At 34.5% G+C, this 21,600-nt stretch overlaps 1 protein-coding gene and 1 pseudogene across 1 annotated transcript; both read left to right on the top strand.

The window, feature by feature from the left end:
* Positions 1-386: 386 nt before the first annotated feature.
* On the top strand, positions 387-1,930 carry LOC107832624 (putative germin-like protein 2-3). The gene is made up of 2 exons (XM_016660483.2): positions 387-570; positions 1,228-1,930. The coding sequence occupies exons 1-2, from the start codon at positions 456-458 to the stop codon at positions 1,761-1,763; spliced, it is 651 nt and encodes a 216-aa protein (XP_016515969.1). The 5' UTR covers positions 387-455; the 3' UTR covers positions 1,764-1,930.
* A 236-nt stretch (positions 1,931-2,166) lies between these two features.
* LOC107832625 (putative germin-like protein 2-1) lies at positions 2,167-3,261 on the top strand (annotated as a pseudogene).
* The last annotated feature ends 18,339 nt before the right edge of the window (positions 3,262-21,600 follow it).

The following is a 21,600-nucleotide window of genomic DNA, read 5'->3' as shown; positions in this document are numbered from 1 at the left end:
ATTTATTTATATCCCTATGTTTTGAGCATAAAACTCACAGTCAAATTCTTTACCAGCAATCCTAAAACCTCTGACCATTCCAGTCGGCAATAATATTTATAAAGGTAAAATATCTAACAACCATGATCTGTATCCATTTATCAAACTATATACCATCTTCTCCCTGTCCACTTTTTTTGCGAATATTAATATCATTACAAAACTTCAAAAACCAGATTATAGAAAAGAAAAAAAAAGAATTAATGTGCTAGGACGGCATTTAATTAGTTATTCAAAAATGATTAATGGCTACGGCCTACTCGCCAAATAATGGATTATTCATATGCATCAAGTCCTTATATAAAAGGTGACACCAGAAGCACAGTTGATTCATCCCATCAAATACACTTAATTATAAAAAAATTCTACTCCTATTTCAAGCTATTTCGTTTTATTCTTAAGTTTTTGAGTTTGAAATGGCCAAATTATTCTCTTTTCTCAGCTTGTTAACTCTGAGTTTCTGCTGCCTTATCACTGGTTTCGAGCCGAGTCCATTGCAAGATTTCTGCGTCGCAGATTCTGCTAGCTCAGGTATTCAAGATTTGTAATATATATACTACTATATGTTTAGTAGTATACATTAATGAATGACGAGCAGGAATCCTGTTTTTATAAGAGGTTAAGTTATATATACTTACAATATATAAATTTTTCTTAACACTATCAATATGATTTCACCATACATATAGCATGTGTATTACTCTATTTTTCAGTTAATATATCAGACTTGATGTAGAAAGTTACCTGTTGTTGTAGGCAGTGGCGGACGCACGTGGTGGCAAGCTGGTTCAACTGAACCCGCTTCATCAAAAAATAATATTGTGTACATGTATAAATTACTATTAAAGCTTTGTATAAATTATTTTATTTGAACCCAGGGGCGGACCTTCTCGGGAACCCAGTAACTCTTGCGTAGACCCTGTATTTATATTAAGAAATTCACCAAATATTGGTAAATATCTGATTGTGAACCCAATTATTATTGCATATTAATTTGAAATTACGGTAGGAACGCATAAAGCTCAAATCCTGGATCCGCCTCTGTTTGAACCCACTTGACAACTATTATTTTAGTGACTTAAGTTATGACTTGTAGGTTTAACTTGATAAAGTTATAGTATGGAAATTCTTTACTTCGTCATTACAAAAAACAAAAACTTTTTGCTGATCGTACTTTCATAATTGCAGTGAAGGTAAATGGCATGGTTTGCAAGAATTCTTCACTTGTAGAAGCTAATGATTTTTACTTCAGTGGGCTGCATTTGGCTGGCAACACAACAAATCCTGCTGGCTCTAAAGTCACTCCTGTCAATGTAGCGCAAGTACCAGGACTGAACACTCTTGGTATTTCATTGGTTCGCGTCGACTATGCACCATGGGGAATCAACCCTCCTCACACTCACCCTAGAGCTACTGAGATACTCACTGTCCTTGAAGGTTCTCTTCAAGTTGGTTTTGTAACCTCAAGCCCCGAAAATCGCCTTATTACTAAGGTACTTAAAAAAGGCGATGTGTTTGTATTTCCTATTGGACTTGTTCACTACCAACGCAACGTTGGAAATGGAAATGCTGTTGCAATTGCAGCATTGAGTAGCCAGAATCCTGGTGTTATAACCATTGCTAATGCAGTCTTCGGATCGGATCCAGCTATAGCAACTGATGTTCTTGCTAAGGCTTTTCAAGTTGATAACGCCGTTGTTGCTCAGATCCAATCAAAGTTCTAGAGCAGCATGAATATGGAAGCTTCAGATTTGTTATTTGTCATTTGTGTTCATTCTGTTTGTTCAATTGTTTGTTTGATTGAGTGTGGATTGTAATTTTAGTTTTTTCCTAGCAATTGTACTATTGTAAGATCAAGCCTTTGCTTTGATTCTATTTATTTTTCAGCATTGTTCTTACTCTTTCTTATAATCTATAATTAGTTGTTACTTAGTTGGCCACTGGTGCAGCCAAAGGGGGCTTGTCACCTAAACTAATCAAGAAATAATGTGTACTAAAAGGGAGCTTCATAAATTACCAGAAAAGCTTTTATCTAACTAATCAAGCAAATTCAAGAAGAATGATCTTATAACTCTTCTATTTAAAGATTAACCTCTGAATAAACCACATCTCATCATTCAAAACCTTTCTTTGTTTCTAAATTCCTTCCTCTTATTATTCTTGTAAACTTGTATTTTTTGCAACATTTTTTAAAAAATGGCTAAACGCATCATCATTCTGAGCTTGATTCTCACCTTATTCTGTTCTGGCTTGGCATTAGAGATTAATCCTTTGCAAGACTTTTGTGTCGCTGATACTACTAGCGCAGGTACGAACTGAAGTTTCAACACATGTAGCTCTACATTTGAAGGTTTACGAAGGGATTTAATTTACTTATATATATTGACAGTGTATATTAACCGGTAAATAAATTACATTATCAGCGCACAAAAGAAACTTTTTAAAAAGATGCATGCTTTTACTCTAGTGTAACTTATAAAGGTATTGTGGTGAATATATATTCTAAAGTCAATAGGGAGTGATCTGAAATAATTATATGTATACATGTTAAACTTTTTTGTTTTTGTTTTTGTATATAAACACATAATTTCGAGCCAAAAATAATGTGTTTTTTGAACAAACAAAACTCGTCCTAGATTCGTCTCTGATTATTTCTCTCCCTGCATAATTATCAGTTAGGTTAAATGGTCTGACATGCAAGAATCCTGTGCTAGTAGAAGCCAATGATTTCTATTACGGTGGTTTGAATCTACCTGGTAACAAAACCACTCAATCTGGTACTAGGGTTACTTCTGTCAACGTAGCTCAAATTCCTGGACTGAATACTCTTGGCATCTCAATGGCTCGAATCGACTATATACCTGGTGGAGTTAACCCTCCACACATTCATCCTAGAGCCACTGAAATTCTGGTAGTCGTTGAAGGTTCATTACATGTTGGATTTGTCACCTCCAACCCCGAGAATCGATTAATCTCAAGAGTAATACATATGGGGGATGTGTTTGTTTTTCCAGTGGGACTTGTTCACTTTCAGAGAAATGTGGGATATGGAAATGCTGTTGCACTTCTTGCATTGAGCAGCCAGAATCCAGGTTTGATAAGCCTTGAAAATGTAGAGCAAATCCTACCAGAGCAAGTGAAGTTTTTCATACCAAGGCATTCCAAGTAGATGAAGATTTTGTTAACAAGATTCAACCATTGATTAGTATAATAAACTACTAGTGTTATCATTGTGTTACAAGTAATAAAAATTGTTACTGGTATTATTGATATTCAGCTTAAAGTATGTATATTTATACGCATATTGCTTCGCATTTTACTCACGTTTCGTAAAATTTCGGATGTGTAATCTAATAATTTATGTTAATTCGTGGTACTTTTATGTGTAGGAGTCATCTGGGAGGCAATTTTTTGCTCTTCGTAACGTGATCATAAGAACTGGTCCAACAACTGGCCTAATCCACATTACATACTTCAGATTTTAATTCTCTCTAGTCTGAGTTTGTGCTTGTGCTACAAACCTTGGACTTTTTTTTTGTTTTTTAATCAATGATGTGGTTATCTTCATAGAATTATTACTTAAAATAAAGAAAGGATTACTCCGGCCTCTATCCTACATTAAATACTTTTTATCTAGTCTTCGAATGAGTTTCCTTATAAGCTGCCTTGCCTGTTGCCTGCACTAAAAAATTTGAGCAAATAAAATTAAAGTTTGTCAGTGTAGTCCACATTTTCTATTGATGACCGAGATGGATGGGTGGGAACTTATTTAACAACTGGCTCTGATGACTATAATCAACTTAATTAAATAAATCATCTTTTTTCTGATGACTCTAATATATTGAGCCTGCTTCAAGTTCATGAAAAGTCTTCTATCACTGACAGCCAGGGGCGGATTTAGGGGTGGAAATGTGTTCATCCGAACCTCTTTTGTCGAAAAATTACACTGTATATGTAAGGCAAAATCTATTTTTTACCTCTATATATTATGTTTTGAATCCTCTTGACACAATCCAAAAGCATATCTTAGTAGTAAGGGGGTTCAAAACCTTTGAAAGGTCATTGGTTCTATTCCACTAGCTACAATCTTTTCCTTTTTTGGAACCCCTTGGCGGTAATCCTGCCTTTGCGTATTTCACTAAACTCCTGTTATGTGCGGGCTGGATCAGGAATCTTATATATTACCTTGCATTTACGCAAAATACTGTTTCCATAGTTAAACTAGATTACAAAGTAAGAACTTTCTCTTTCACTATATATAGCTTAAAATCCAATTATAAAGAACAAGAGCACGATGCCAATTGCCAGCATACAAGACGACAAATTATTCTGACATCCATATTCCTGTTCAACTAAAAATAAAAACCCACTTTGATGTTGCTTTCATTTTCTTCTTTTCACTTTTGGGATTGAGCTTTTCAAGTAATTAACATCAAAAGTCAACCATCAAAGTTTGTTGAATTTCTTTTATGCGTGTATATGGGGTTAACGCACACCCGATTTCCTAATAGATCAAATGGGGGTAAGAGTATGAATATATGATATCGAAATCGAAGCTGGGAACTCTTTGTATCGAGCTCACCATCGGACCTGATGAGACAACACTCTCCGAACCTAGAATGAATTTCGAGACTTCGGAAAATATGGCAAACGGCGGCACACGACTAATAGAGGACCGTGATATCCACACCCAACCGGATATCACAGCGCAGATCTCGCCATATGTCAGTAACGGATCAGTAATCAACGAGAAAGGAGGATTTTTACCTTTTTTAGAATTGTATCTAGGGATGAAACTCCCCTACTATAATATGACACATTGTAACACGCATACCAAGGCAATACAAACTTATTTCTCTGCTTTCTAGCTATTGAAAAGTTCTTATTTTATTGTTGTTCTTCATATACATTTGGCTTCGAACCAAGGGTCTGGTTGAGGGCAAAATTACTATTCAACACAAATCCGAGTCCGGCCGTAACATCACAATTGATTTGGTTATTCATTCTATATTTAACTCGTTTATCTAACATTCTTGATTATTTGTGTTGACTCAATTCACATATCCTTAAAACCGCGTATAAATTTAATTGTTATCCGTTTTAAGGGTAAACTATGAGTATTTTTTAGTGGGATATCTGTTTATGTCATAGTCGTAGTTTCTAGGCCTGCAGCTCATAGTTGTAGCACAAGCCTTCTTCCCTTTTCCTTTTTTCTTGGATTGGATCAGCTAATGTAGGTGAATTGGAAATTAAAGCACTGTAGATTAAAGTTCTTCACGAGTCACTTGTGGTACCTTATTTGATGGGGAAAACAACATTGCCCTCGATCGCCACTCGAAAGCACTAATCCTCTTGTTACACTTGTTCCTCAACAAAGAAAATCCTTGTTTGAGTTTTAACATAAAGCTCGCCATTAAAATTTCAAGAAAAATAGGTCAAATTTATCCTCGTATTACTCAAACTTTAGCAACTTTGCTTTTCAAAGCATTTGGACACATAGAGTCCACTCAATTTAAGCTGGAGATACAATTTGCTAACAGTAACGATGTGGATGAACCAGTTAAAAGTCTAAAGTATATTGAGCAATTTTAGATAACATATCGACAAATTTGAGCATTTTCCCACGATCCAATTTCTTTTAGTGAAGTCCAATTTTTCTTGTAGTATACACCTAGGGATATTCATGGTTCGGTTTGGATTGATTTTTTCCTAAAAAGAAATGAAACTAAATAAGTCGGTTTTCAAATATTGGAACCAAACCAAACCAATTAAGTCGGGTTTTTATCGATTCGGTTTTTGTCGATTTTTCTATTTTTTCAGTTATTTATCGGTTTTTTCTTAAATATGAGACATACGCTACCAAATACATATTCTGGCGACTACATTTTCAACATAACACTATCAAACCAAATGTTCTTTGAGAAATCTATCATTTACCAAGATATATTGATGATAATTGAATTATTTATTGATGAATAATTTAAGGACTCAATTAAAATTAAAATGGATTACTTTTAACATGAAATAGATTTTTGTAGTTAGCAAAAGAAAAATATCAATCAAAGTAGAATGTAAAGGTAAAGAACTATATTATTATAATAACAAAGCACTAGACTAAAAGTGCAAAATGATTAACATGCACCATAAAATTTTGGAAACTTTATATAAAAATATTCGTATATATAGGTGTAATAATAAATTTAAAATAGCTATTTTTATAGTCGCTTTGGTTCGATTTTTTCGGTTTTTTTTTATTAAAACTAAAATCAAACCAAATTTGATCATTTTTAAATTCAAAACCAAAATCAAACTTAACCAAAACAAAAAAGTATCAGTTTTTTTGATCGGATTGGTTCCACTTTTCAGGTTTTTATGAACACCCCTGTATACACCTAATGAATTGGTAAGAAGGTCCTTTAACATGTCTAGTTAGAACTTAAATATTCGTGTAATTACACAAATCTATATCATACTATATTATAAGTGGGAAGACCTTAAGTGTAAAGTTGAATTACATAAAAGCCCTTTAAAAATTGAATGACATTTTACCCCTCATCTAAACACTATTTTTATTATTTGTAACCTTCCAATTAATTATTATCAACGAATCAATTATACAGAAAATCAACCACTGGATTAACCGATTCATTATGTTGTAAATAAGGAGAATTCGAGGAGTTACAAAAAAAAAAAAGTCCATGTAGACACGATTCATGTGATCCATCTGAATGGTCATTCTTCATTATATATTTAATGATGCATTAAAGAAAGAAATATTAGAAGTCTGAAACGTATAGGATTAATCTAGGTAAATAGGGTGTGAAGTTGGTAACAATTCATTCTCCCTGCTTTTATACATATTCAAAAATATAAAACGCTTTCTATACCCATTTAAGGAGCTAGATGAGTGAAGTTGCTCCTCAGAAATGGATTGAGTAGTGTTTCTCATGTAAGAACATTAAAAAGTAACTAATATTACGTGTCTTTTATTGCAATCTAGAGTTTATTCATGAAATATTAAAGTAATTGTATATTTGTGTTACAGAAATGGATAATGCATAAGCAACTCAATTGACAAGGGTCCATGTTGAGTTCAAGGAGAATGATTTCAAGCCTTTCTTATGCATATATACATTTATAGATGGAATCAAGGTTACTACATTGGTTTATTATGTGTGTCACGCCCCCTTTTTCCCTCTTCCCATCGGGAAATCGGGTTTATGATATTTTGGGTATAGGATAACTCATTCCTTTTGGGAACTGGGTTTTGCATTTGAAGAGTCGCCACCTAATGATTTAAGGTGTATTAGGACACCTATAGGGTTCGTTTCTAAGTTTGTTTGATAACCAGAGATAGGGTAAGGGGTTGAAATTATCCCAAGAGGAAGGTGTTAGGCGCCCCTCAGGATCCACTAGTGTGGTTCCCGACCAGACTTTGTTGTGACTTTAGGAGCAAATGACATGTAATAAAATGAAACTTCAGATAAGTGGGGGATTTGAGTTTGAACACATAAGAGTTTGAAAACAATTAAAGGGCGAATTTTGAAAAAAGAGTTATAGTTCTACAAATACTTGAGAATATAAAAGGAGGGGTGGTCCTAGGTTTATTTATAATATGGATCACATCAATGCGATACCTGGTATGACACTTCTCAGAAGAGGGGATACACGTGGTATTAGCACACCGGTCATCATATCCATATCTACCCTTCCCACTCCGTTAAGGTATTAAAGCGCGGATTGGTCTCGACCTCTATTGCATGCTATTAGCCGTCACATTCCTATCAGTCCCGGAGGAACTTAGAACTATTATTCCTATAAGAGGGAGGATTTTAGGCTGACTCTTGAGTTTTTAAAGGTAAAAGACTAAGGCGACATTCAAAACACATAGGACTGCACATTAGGGGAAACATATAAACAACTAAGAGGCTCATATATACCTCCTCAAGTAAAGCATATAAATAGCATGACTTAAACACATTTAGGGTCAGAATTTAAAGTACTAAGACAGAGGAGTTTTAATTGTTGAAGCAGACCAATTTATTACATAACTCAGATAAGAAGTCCGAATCAGGTCTGTCTGCTGGTTGTAGCAGTTGCTAATTAAACAAAGGTGGATTCAGTTTTGTTGTTATTACCTAAGGCTTGCCTAAGTGTGTATTGGTGATGTCCTATAAGCATGATATCTATTACTGATTCCGAATGGAGCAAAGCAGTGACAGTTTTAAACGAGCGATTTGGATCCTATAGGCATGCTATCTAAACCATATTAATAAAAGAGTAGGTTGTTTAAACTGATTCAGAACAGTACGAGTCAAATTGATTTTTAAACTAGACTGGTTTCAGATCCTATAGACATGATCTCTATTATTGCTAATTTTTAATTCCTATAAATATGATATCTAGTTGAACATGAAGTGGAGCAGGCAGGGCTTACTTGAAATTCCTATAGGCATGATTTCTATGAAAAATACTGATTTTAATCTTATAGACATGACGTCTGATTATAGCCATTTAGATCCTATAGGCATGGTGTCTAAGCGTGGTAATATAACGCGCGAAGTTCATTAAATAAGTTCTATAGGCATGTTCTCTATCTACGTGAAAGTGGAGCATGCAGAACTTGAATTAAAATAGAACATATCCTATAGGCATGGTATCTACCCTTCTAATAACTAAACATGCATAGTTACCCCATCCCTTTCACTAGCCAACCCCAATATTTGTTAAATTATTATAAACCAAATACTGAATTACAATAGAAAAGTGCAAAATAAGAAGTTACAACTATAGGAAGCCTGATTCTGACTTCCTCTCTGAGTTATGGAATAAACCACCTCAAAAGCCACTTGTTTCAAAGCCTTTCTCCGTCCTGGGTTTGTCAAAGCTCCCTAAGGGTCTCAAGGGACCCCGGGCAGTGCTTACACCCAGGTTTGCATAACCAAATAGGGATGAGTGCAGTGCGGAAGGGCCAGCCCTTATGTGTCCAAGTTCAGAGGGAGCTCAAGGGTCCCAAGGCAAGGCTCACACAAGAGGGGTAGAACCTAGGTTCTAACAGTATAGTGGAAATGTAGAAATAGAGATTTATTTAAAACTAGGTGAGAATAGTAAGGGATAAGGATGATTTGAAAATAGTAGTAATAAAACTTGAACTACACAGAATCAGTAATTGCACAAAGGGGTCAGGATTTTAGGAATACAAAGCATGAAACATATGACCCCAGGAAGGGTCAGGTTTGGATATGCACAATAATAGATGATGCTGACATGCCCACAAACCAGCCAAAGAACACAAACACATATGAGGATATAGGGGTTTGGGATTCACGAGTCAACAAATTACATAACAAGTGACTGACAAAGTACATACATAAGGGAAAATATTAATTTAAAAGGGGAGGGAGCAGATTGCAGCATGCTTAGTAATGTAACCTGATTGCATAAACATAAGCAGAAGCAGGCAAGAGTTAAGGAAACTGAAACAGCTAAAGAAACATGTTGTTGCTGATACTTGAAGATTAACTAGGACATACCAGTAGGAAGCAAAGTGCAGAAAGGAAAATGTAAGCAAATTTCCACAGTCTAGCCTTGGCTTTCAGCCGACAAAGCAATAGCACAAGTAATAGTAGAGAAAAGAGAGAGTTTTGAGTAGAGTATGTATTCTAAACTCAGATGGTTCGTGTCTTTGAAAGAGAAGAGGGTGGGTATTTATAGTTTTGAAAACAGGTGAAGAATAAGGTAATAAGTGAAATCTTAATACAAACATGGAAACAATCACAAGTCAGAATCAATTAACCCAAGTGATTCCCTTTAATTAAGGAATCCCTGTTTAACGGGTAGCAACAGGTCTAATTAAGAAAGGAAAATCAACTTGGAAACAAATTGATTATTGCTATAAAAAGGGTAGTAAAAGCATGAAGTAAACAATCAGGTCTAAGTACAAAGACATGCTTATTTTGGAAGAGATTCAGTAAGGTAAAATATCATAGTAAAGGAAAGGGATCAATTAACTTTAAACAGATGAGTAGGAATTAGGGCTCGTAAAAGAAAAGCTTTTGCAATCAGTCACAAGACCAAGATCAATCAAGGAAGAAACATAATTCTGCACTTCAGTATATAAATAGAGTGAACAGAAGCATTAGACATGCGAGGCCAAGCACATTGGCAAAAGAAACAACATACAATAGTAGCAGAAATAAGCATAAGATTCAATAGTGAACAAAGTTAGATAGTCATGGCTCACACGTATAGCCAAAGTGAAGAAGAGAGTCAAAACAAGTAAAGGTCTCACAGTAACAAGTGAGGAAAACCTTTTAAGAAATTAGGGTTTCAACAATAATCGAGTTGAAAAGATAGTGAAACTCAGAATCAGATAGGTCACATAAAAGAAAAGAGAGTCTAAAACAAGGAACTTTTAATCGAGTCAAGTATACTTTCAAACAAGCAGTCTCAGACCAAAAGACCTAGGGTTTTCCACAATAATCAAGTTTAAAAGATGGTAAAACTCAGAATCAAATAAGTCAAACGAGAACGAAGAACTTAATCGAGCAAGTACACATTCAAACATGCAGTTTCAGAACTCGGATGAGACAAAAAGGAACTAGGGTTTTAACATGCTGACTCAAGTAGAAGGAAGGCATAACAAGCAGTTTGAACATAGTAAAACCATAAAACATCATCAAGAATCAGAGAAGAGATTCTTTAAAAGAGAAGTTAAGAGAAACCCTAATCGGAGAAAATGAAGGGTCGTTTTGAAAGAAAAGTTGATGAACTTCCGAGAAAACACTTAAAACATTCATAGCAAGTACAGATCTAAAGTAGATCTGAAAGAAAAATCAAAAGATCTTAAAGATTAGGGTTTCAGAAACCCCTGAAAAGGTGAGAAAGACCTTGAAAGTTTCCGATCTAACCAGGAAAGTCAAGGATCTGCCTTGAAAGACCATGAATGGCCGGAGAAAGGTCATGGCTGGCCGGAGAAAAGCCATGAACAGAAGTCGAGCAAAGATTGGACCAGATTTCCTCGAGGCCTGGCCATGAAACTATAGAAACAAGCACCCAGGAGCCGTAGGAGACTGATACATATCTCAAATGACCATGGAGGCCATGGATTAGGCAGGGGTTGAGGTAGATTAGGGTGGGGTTAGATGGAGGCGGCTAGGGTTCTTGAGAGGTTTCAGAGAGAGTTGAGAGAGAAAGGGGATTCAAAGACGGCGGGTGTAGATAAATGATTTAGGTTTAGGGGTCGTTCAAGGCTAAAGAACGGAATGGAGGAAGGTGGTTGTTGATCTAAATGATCAACGAGTAAGATTATAGGGGTTAGGTGGGGAATCCGGGTTGGGTCGTTTAAATAGGTTAGGGGTCGGGTTTGAGTTGCAATTGGGCTGGGAAATTGGGTCTGATTTGGGCTCAATTTTAGGCTGAAATTGAAAGCCAATCTGGCTAGATTTTAAATAGCCATTTTCCCTATTTATTTTATAAAAAATAGTAAATTAATTTTTGAAAATAAATTAAAGCACTAAAATAATTTATAACATATAATTAACAATTTAAAAATATAGGAATTGATTTTATGAAACGCAATTAAATCTTAAAAGAGGCTAACATTGCAATTACGTGCAATTTAGATTAACAATACTAAATAAATTTGTAAAAATATGCAAAAATTACCTTAGCTATATTTTAGTATAAATATAAAATCCCAACAAATGAATTACAAAAATAATAATTTTTAAAATAATTATTGGATTTTTATGGATAAAAAAGGAAATAAATTGGTTTAAAAACCTTTAAACATTATGAAAAAATAATAAAACACTTGGATATGCTTACATATGCATATATATGCCATTTTGAAGTTATTTTGAATATTGAAAAATATATAGGAAAAAATTGGGTATCAACAATGTGAAAAGAGATTTCATCTCTTGATGCACGCTATTACTTGTTGTTTTTGATTTTCTCCCCTAAAAGTTTAGCCTTTAGGTTTGCGAGACTCACTACAGCGAAATTTAGAAGGTGCAAGCAACAACATTTGTGTTTATATTGATACTCAACATATAAATTTGGGAATGCTATAATCGGAAAATTTCATCATTTGATTTATCTTTGAGGAAATAGGTATAACGAAAGCACTTTTTAAGTTAGTTTTTTTTAATATGCACTCTATACCTATACCTATTAGCGTCGGTGCAACCTACTAATACTTTTTATTACACTGTATACCTATTAATTAAAGTGCAAAGTCTAATCCCACTACAGGTATGTTGGTCCTTGTCTTCTATCTTCTCCTATACACCAATATTACACGTTTAAAATGATAACATTGGTTGTGCAAAGAGGAGAAAGGTCAGATACCCGATTATATATAATTATAGATGTGTATATGTATCATTCATGAACTAGAAATAAAGTCAATAATTCTTCTTTTTTTTTTAACGAATAAAAGAAACAAAAAAATGACAAGGTGAAGGTCCGAAAAGAAAATGCCTAGCAGGGGCAAGGAGAAAATTGGAAGAAGTTAGAATATAAAAGTATACATGTGTATTTGTTAGTGTTGAGCTCGTGTGCCCGCTAATTATCTTGATGCAACCGCCTTTGAAGTAGAAAATTTTGAGAAAATCTTATGCATGATAGATGATAATCACCTCAAAGACAATTATGAGTATGCTACTAACTTCTTGAACCTTTTATGTGTTAAAACATTCATTCAATTATTTAACGGATAATATCTAGAATTAATATTTTGAAAAGATCATTTGAGTTATGTACTCGAGAAATTTACAAAAAGAATGTTTTATTTACGTTATTAACTTTCCTAAAGTCAAAAATATTTTCATGAATGATTTAAAACTAATGCTAAAAAAAGTAAGATAATATTAGTAGAATTATTTGTCCAATCGCCTAAATAAGAAGTCTCACATTTGCCTCGGAGATATCATTTACTTCTGAGAAGGGAAGATGCTAGCTCTTCTATCTTAATTATATATTCCATGCTAAGACATAATAGTTTAGATAGTCAATTTCAGATATCGAATTATTATGCTAAAAGTTGTAGTTCATGCAACTACAGTGAAAAAGTTTACTGCAGAAGACATGTACATAAATCTAAACAAAAGGTAAATACATCTCACATCATTCATCAGTTGTCTTAGAAATAAGCAATATTATGCTAAACTTGTGTGCGTTAATTCAATTTTATAGCTCCTAATGTTTTGAAAGAAATATACATGGAGTGAAGAAATTATTACTTTTAGATAGAAAATTTTATAATATCGTTTGGGGCTACACGTGCAACGCACGTGTCCAGAGACTAGTTATATTAAAAGCATGATGACCCTTAGCGAAATATCGTTCGTCTTTTATATCCCTTTACAATAGAGTTACACTAGACAAATAGTCATTTAATTATTTTTCTATATTTAGAAATAGTCATTTAATTAATTTTCTACTATTTAGGAACAATCATTTAATTATTCCCCATTTTTTTAGATCTAACATTTCAAGCAACTAAAACTAGGAAAGTTTTCGTCATTCAACTAAAACTACAAAAGTTTTATCTTTCAACTAACTTAAGAAAATTTTATTTACTTTCAAGGAAGTATCATAGGAATTCTTTTAGTAAATAAACTTTTGACAGATTAATTCTTCAAAAAAATATTAGGTAAAAAGGAGTAATTTGATTTTCTTTTTGGTTTAAAAGTCTTTATTTTCTAATAAACCATTAAACTATACATAATTTTACTTTGTATAAATCCCTTCCTGTTTCAAATTATATACCCAAAAACTTGTATAAAAAAAGCTACAATTCTACGTTTTCATCATCAAAACTTTGCCGTATTCGGGCAGCAACTGTATTAAGGACTTTCGGGTTCTTCTTAAAATAAAAACTTTTTATAATAGTTGAATTTGCATTGCCGTGTTTATAGTAGTAGTTAAATTTTGCATTCATGTATTTATCTTAATGATTAAATTTTGCATTCACGTATTCAACAAATACATCTTTATTTTGATATTTTTAATTGTAAACATTGAGCGAACATAAGCCTGTTTGGCCAAATTCTCATTTTTTTTTGTTTTATAATTTTTACAGTATTTCTTATTAATTAAAAAAAATATAATTCACATTTTGCTTGGAAGAAGAAAAATAAAAATCTTTTATCAGTTAAATGATCCTGTGTGCGTTTTCTAGAATGAACTTAAGAATATATCCTTCTAAAAAAGATTTTTAAAAAAAACTCTTAAATCTTCAAAAGTTTATGCGCTCTTGATGAAAATAAAAAGAAGCACGACAACTTGTAACATAGAGTAATGAATAAATCTTAAGTTGAAAATATTGACTAGGATGATCGAGGACTTCTATTATCAGTGTCTCTTCATTTATTAAGTTGCTAAATAGAATAAAAAATTATTATTCTTGAGCTTATTTTATAACTCAAATGTAATTAATTAATATAGTATTTATGTTATTTTTTAAAAAATGTACTTATCGAGATGAGATATGTGCATTGGATACACGCACAACGCGCGTATCATATAACTAGTGAATTGATAAAAGTGGTGAGATAGAAAAAAAAAATCAGAGACCTTGAGCTTACACTTTTTGGCTATGAAATTATTCCTTATGGCCCTGAAAACTATTTGTCTCACAATGTTCAAAGTGATTGAGCAGGCGTTTAGATATTTTGTCGAGTATTTTGAAATTGCAGTAAAAAAATGTTTGAGAGACGTTGTAGTTATATTTAAACATAAATCTAATTAAACAAAAGCTGGAGGATTTTAGTAAAAACGACAGTATTATCACTCGGAATATTCCTCAAACAATTTTTCTAAAAGATATTTTACCATTATTTCAAATACTGAATTTATTTGTAAATATTGACGTCCAAACCGATATCTGCAAATATTGGACTATTAGGCCCTGTTCAAACTGTTATAAATATATTATATTATGGATGTTCATTTAGTACTCCGTTGAAAAATAAGCCTTCCTGAAGAAGCTTATCCATATGGGACTCCACCGTAAATATGTTTATCTATTTAGTACTATATTGGAAATAAGCTTCCTGAAGAAGCTTATCACTTCGGTACCCGGTTATGGATAAACATTACCCCCAGTAGAAGTTTATCCATATCGGGTATAATAAGCTTATCTTTTCAGTACCCAGTTATGGATAAACATTACCCCCGGTAGAAGATTATCCATACCGGGTATAATAAGCTTATCCATTCAGTACTCCGTTATGGATAAATATTGCTCTCAGTAGAAGATTATCCATATCTGGTACAGCAGCAGCTTACACAGCAGCTTGTAGCAGCTTACACAGCAGCTTGTAGCAGCTTACACAACAGCTTGTAGTAGCTTACACAACAGCTTATAGTAGCTTACACTGCAGCTTGTAGTAGCAGCTTGTAGTAGCAGCTTACAGAGCAGCTTCCTTTCTTCTATAAATAGAAGAGATTTCAGTTCATTATGTACATCAGTTTGAATTCGAATAATATATCAGTTTCTCTCTATACTTGTCTTTACTTTATAGTCTTTGTTTCATAACACGTTATCAGCACGAAGCTCTACCATCTCGAGCAAATATTTTGAAAGTATCTGAGGTAAGAACTTTCTTTTCCTAAATAATGTCAAATCTTTCTAAACTTGAATTTGTAGCCCTGGATATATCAGGCAAAAGCTACATGTCTTGGGTGCTTGATGCTGAAATTCATCTTGATGCGATGGGTCTGGCAGACACCATCAAGGATAAAAATCAGGCATCAAACCAAGACCGTGCCAAAGCAATGATATTCCTACGCCATCACCTTGATGAGGGCCTGAAAATGGAATATCTCACTATTAAAGATCCAGTCATACTGTGGAATAATTTGAAATATAGATATGACCACCTGAAGATGGTCGTTCTTCCACAAACACGATATGATTGGACTCATCTAAGGCTACAAGATTTTAAATCTATCAGTGAGTATAATTCTGCTATGTTCAGAATTATTTCCTAATTGAAGTTATGTGGTGATAATATTGTTGATAATGATATGTTGGAGAAAACTTTCACCACTTTTCATGCCTCGAATATGCTCCTGCAGCAGCAATATCGAGAGATGGGATTTAAAAAGTATTCTGAACTTATCTCACATCATCTTATAGCAGAGCAACATAATGAGCTATTAATGAAAAATCATGAAAGCCAACCTATTGGTTCTTGTCCATTCCCTGAAGTGAATGAGACGAACTTCCACCAAGCTAAACGTGGAAGAGGTCGTGACCCCAGTCGTGGTCATGGCCGTGGTCGGGGAAGAAACCCCAATCATGGTAATAATAATGCACCAAAGAAGCCTCCTCACCACCAGCAGTGGAAAAGGAAGGAACAAAAGCATGAAGCGGTGCAAGCGCCAAATGTAGAAAATGCATGCTATATATGTGGAGGAAAATGGCACTGGTCACGTACTTGTCGTACGCCAAAGCACCTGGTTGAGCTTTATCAAGCCTCCCTGAAGAAGACAGAGAAAAATGCTGAAGCAAATTTTATTTCTGAAGATAATTTAGACTTCATGCATTTGGATGTAGCTGATTACTTTGCACTCTCAGAAGGAGAAACAAGTCATGTAATCGGTGGTGAATCTGTAGAAATGTAAATATTTTAATTTTTGTTATTTGTAATAGATAGTATGGTTATGTAATTGTTGTACATAAAGAAAAATTATGATTTGATAATGATGTTTACTATAATATATCTTATTTATGTCATTTTAAAGAATATGGATAATATTATTAGATCAACTTAAACTCTAGCAGAGTTTGCAAGAAATATACAACCACCAGAAGTAGTTATATTTCATATATCTCATTGTAATTATATTTTGTTAACCACCAGAAGTGGTATATGTCTATGATCACCATAAGTGATAATTTAGGCTTTCTATAGTTATAATTGAAGATAAGCTACATAAATATTCTCTATATTAAATGCACGCCTCGATTTGCTCCTGAAGTAGTAAATATTTTAAAAGAGGTTGAGGCATCACAATTTGATGTGATTAATGCGCATTCAGATAATTATGTTCGATTTCCTGAAGGATGAGAACTTTTGATAACATTAATCCATTCCCTAAAGTGAATGTGACAATACTAATAAGTCGGGTAAATATGAACGCGCTCTTGATGTGAATACATTACAATTCACCTCCAGAAGAGTTAATATAATTGAGAGAATATATACTCAATATTTCATATTTTAAATTTGCTCCTGAAGAAGTAACACAGTTGAAATTGCCTCATGAAGTGGAAAAATATTATGAAGAAGAGTTTTCGTGTGCTTAAACAATTGTTTTACATTGTTTATTTGATTGTGATTTTCTCTCATGACACCAGCAGTGTCTGAGCAATATTTGATAGTACAAAATGTATCAATAACTCTTGAAAAGCTAAATGTTTGCCTAAAGAATACATGACACCAGTAGTGCCAGATAAATATTAGATTGTGGATAATAAATTAAGGCTCTCGAAGAGCTTATATACAAATATGTCATTCACATTATATGATTATGGTCAAAACATATGTTGTAGTAAACCTGAAGTTTACTAATACAAATGGCTATCATATTGAGACTACAAATGATTGGAAGATTGATAATCTTCATGTTTCCACAATCATAGGGGGTAAAATAATATGTATGTGAGAAGTTACCTGCCTTATTCTTTAATTTGTACTATATCATGTATCACAGTAAACCAGAAGTTTACTAAAGCAAAAGTTTATGCCATAGTAAACCAGAAGTTTACTAAGAGATAGCACATGACATGATAAACTTGAAGTTTTCATTTGCCATTTTTAAATGAGCTATTTGAGAATTCAGATAAGCATATACTAAAGAACTAGAAGATTCTTCAGGAATTCTCATGTGTTGCTTGTTCTCATAATGAATTGATTATACCAGCTAAAGTTGGGACTAAGACCCCTGATTCTGAAATATATAAAAGGTGAATATGGGCCCGTTCACCTATCATGTGAACCACTTATAGGTGCATATATGAGATGGTTACATGTGTAATTATTGTCAACCTGCAGTTTGGCATTTGGAATTGCTTTTCTCGATTAAGAGCATAATTTTCAGATTATGAAATCAAGACAGTTCATCTTGATAATGCTGGTTTATATCCAAGCTGGTTTAGCATTGAATACCTCCTATTAATGTCTAAACCATTGCTTATGAGAACAAAGCTTCATGTGTTGGTCTAAGATTTTCTAAATTGCATATAGCAGCACTTGTATGCATCAGATCAACAATATATGATAAGTCCTCCCTTCACAATTGGTTTAGGATCAGAAATCAAATATTTTTACTATCTTTTGTTGCGTGGTATATGATTAATTTCTCTACCATAATACACAAAGATATGTTTCCCAAAGATGATTGGGGATATATGTTAGTTTTTCTAACATTTGGGGGATGGAATAAGCAGTTGAAAAATATGTTATATGAATCGAATTATCATGATCCTCACTTAGAAGATAATTCAAGTCGAATGTCAGAAGCATTTGCTGATCTAAAATTAAATATCATATTTCAGCTGCAAATGCTCCTATTAAAATTAAAGTCCCTGAAGGATAGAGTTTACTGTACGCATGAAGCGTGGTAGACCAATCGGTTCCAAAGGTAACAATCCTTGAAAAATAGTAGGAGCTAATGATCAAATTGACCCTCCCCGAGAATTTTCACATTTTTAGCGTGAATATGTGAAATTGGGTCTAGTATAGCTATTTTAACTATTTTACTTTATTTCGTTGCAAAAAGAAAATTTCAAAAAATATATATATAAATTTTAGTTTATGTATTTCTCATAAACTTGAAAAATACAAAAAAATTGCACTTTATTTTTGTACTTTATATAATTTCGAAAATTACAAAAAATATAGTTCTATTAAGGTTTTATAGTCATTTTTAACTTTGAAAAATACAAAAATATTACCTCATATTTTATCTTAATATTTAAAAAAACGAAAATTACAAAAAAAATAGTTTCATTAATATTTTGTAGCTATTTTAAATCTTGAAAAAATATTTAAAAAAAGATATAGTTTTGTTTAAATACTAGTCTTATTTTTTGTAGTTATTTTGCTTACGTAGGACTAGTTAAGCAACGTGTTCCTATTTCTCGGGTCCGGGCAAAAGAATAATATTCGGGTTCAAACTACCCGGTTTTAGGCCTAATTTTCGGACCTAGCCCATAATAAACCGTGTCCAGGACACATGGGGAACCCCACCACGCGTGGGGGACATAAGTCTCGAACCCCACCACGCGTGGGGCTCATTTTTTGGGGCAAACCCATACAAATGCACGAGACTTGGACTGGAAAAAGGGGGACTTTTTTTTGAAAATTTTGAAGGAGATACTACTGTTCAATCTTCTTCTTCAACAAGAAGAAGAAGAAGAAAACCCTAGCAGCCCAACCCCGTCAACTCCCTCTCCGCCATAACCGCCCAACCAACTTCTCCAACACTCCCGTCCAAACACCATCGCCCAAACACCTACCAAAACCCACGTCCAAACAGCTTCCCCCCAGCACCGGACCAACACCCCTACTGCCCGTTACCATACTCCATTATCATCCTCGCATCACCATCGCGTCCAAAACACCAAACACACCCAAACCTGTCGCACCCAACAAGCCCGTCACCTTCCCCCAGCTCCCTCTCCGCCTCAACACCACTACCATGCTGCCCGCAACCTCGCCGTTCAAACACCATAACCAACAGACCCTCCCGTCGAACCCCCTCGTAACTGGCCGGAAACGAAACCAGACAAGCCTCACCAGTCGACGACCGAGTGTCCGTTAACCACCAGTCTTCTCCCTCGTCGTCACTGTCACCCCAACCCCGACTCGACTACCCACCACCTTCTCAAACACCATCTTTAACGACAACAACCCATCCATCAAACCACCCGTCAAGCAGTAGCCATCGCTACTGCATCGTCCAAACACCCCCTCCGTCAACCGCCATAACCACCACCAGTTCGTCAGCCCCACGCACAGCCCGAACAAGAACCAACAGGTCCGCTATTTTCAGTCCAACAAGCAGCCATCGGTGAGTACCAAGCAGTCGTTGTGGCGTTTCCGAGTTTTCTGTTTTCCGTAGAGGTCGACTTTGGTTCGTCGAGGTCCGGTACGTCGAGGCGCTGTCCGAGGTTCCGTCGTTGTTCTTCGGTCAGAGAGGTCTGGCTTGAGTTCCGTCGGAATCGTGTTTGTCGTCCTGAGTTTGTCGAGGTTCAAAGGTTAGTAAACTTCAAGCATTAGATAAGGAAATGTTACGTTCAATGTTCGAAGTTGCAATATATCGATTGATATGATAATTTTCTGCCCATGTTTCACCGTATGCATTTTAGTTCATTTCTGGGTTATGTTATTATTGTTTACTTGATGTCGTTTGATTTAGTTGTATTAGTAGTCCTAAGACACAGCTTGACGTTGATTCGCTCGTCCCTTCATTGTCTTAGTTTATTTGGACAAAATTAATATTAGTACCTGTTGTTACTACGCCCGAAACACTCATTCGCCTAACTTCTTTTATTAAATCTTGACAAGTTATGAGATTTTAGTTGTACAGAGGCCGTAAGTTTTAGTATTGTTAAAGGCGTAGAAATGGCATCCTTTAAAAATAAATAAATAATTATAAAAAAAAATGAATGAATAAAAAATAATAATAAAAATAAATAAAATGAGACGAGCCTCGCCGGAAAAAATGTACAGATTGCGGGGCCCTCACAAAATATATGTATTAAATACTTAGATTCCGGGACGGGCCGTTTAGCAAATTTCACGGCCCTACCAAAAAATAATAATGCGCTAGTTGCTTTAGGCGCGCCTTTAATAATGTTAGCTCCCTAAACTCGGGTGCACATTTATGTGACCCAAATCCAAATCTCAACGGAGTCGAAATGTGTCTCTAGTCACGAGCGCATTGATTGTGGCGTGGCCCGAGATACATTTCTATGACGTTGCAAATTCCTTTAAAAAATAAGAATGAGATGAGCCTCGCCGAATAAAAATACAAATTGCGGGGCCCTCAGTAAATACTTGTTTTAAATTACTTAGAATTCAGGAGGGCCGCTTAGTGAATTTCGTGGCCTTCCCAAAATAATAACACGATAGTCTCTTTAGGTGCGTGTTTAATAATCTATTTTCTTAAACTTGGGTGTGCATTTCATGCGACCCAAATCCAAATCTCAAAACATCAAATAAAATGTGTTCCGGATTGTGGGTGCATTTCATGTGACGCAATCCAAAGACGTGTTTTAAGCGATGTTCACATTCTTTTGAAATAACAATAATAAAGCGGCAAAAAGTTAAAATTGGCACATTGGTTCATAATTGTATTTAAAATCAGATAAATAAGCCAAATATAACAGTTGAGCGACCGTGCTAGAACCACGGAACTCGGGAATGCCTAACACCTTCTCCCGGGTTAACAGAATTCCTTATCCGGATTTCTGGTACGCAGACTGTAATATAGAGTCATTATTTTCCTCGATTCGGGATTAAAATTGGTGACTTGGGA

Source organism: Nicotiana tabacum, chromosome 5 (genome assembly GCF_000715075.1).
Source record: "Nicotiana tabacum cultivar K326 chromosome 5, ASM71507v2, whole genome shotgun sequence".
NCBI classification, from domain to species: Eukaryota; Viridiplantae; Streptophyta; class Magnoliopsida; order Solanales; family Solanaceae; genus Nicotiana; species Nicotiana tabacum.
This window is presented reverse-complemented; position numbering and strand designations above follow the sequence as displayed.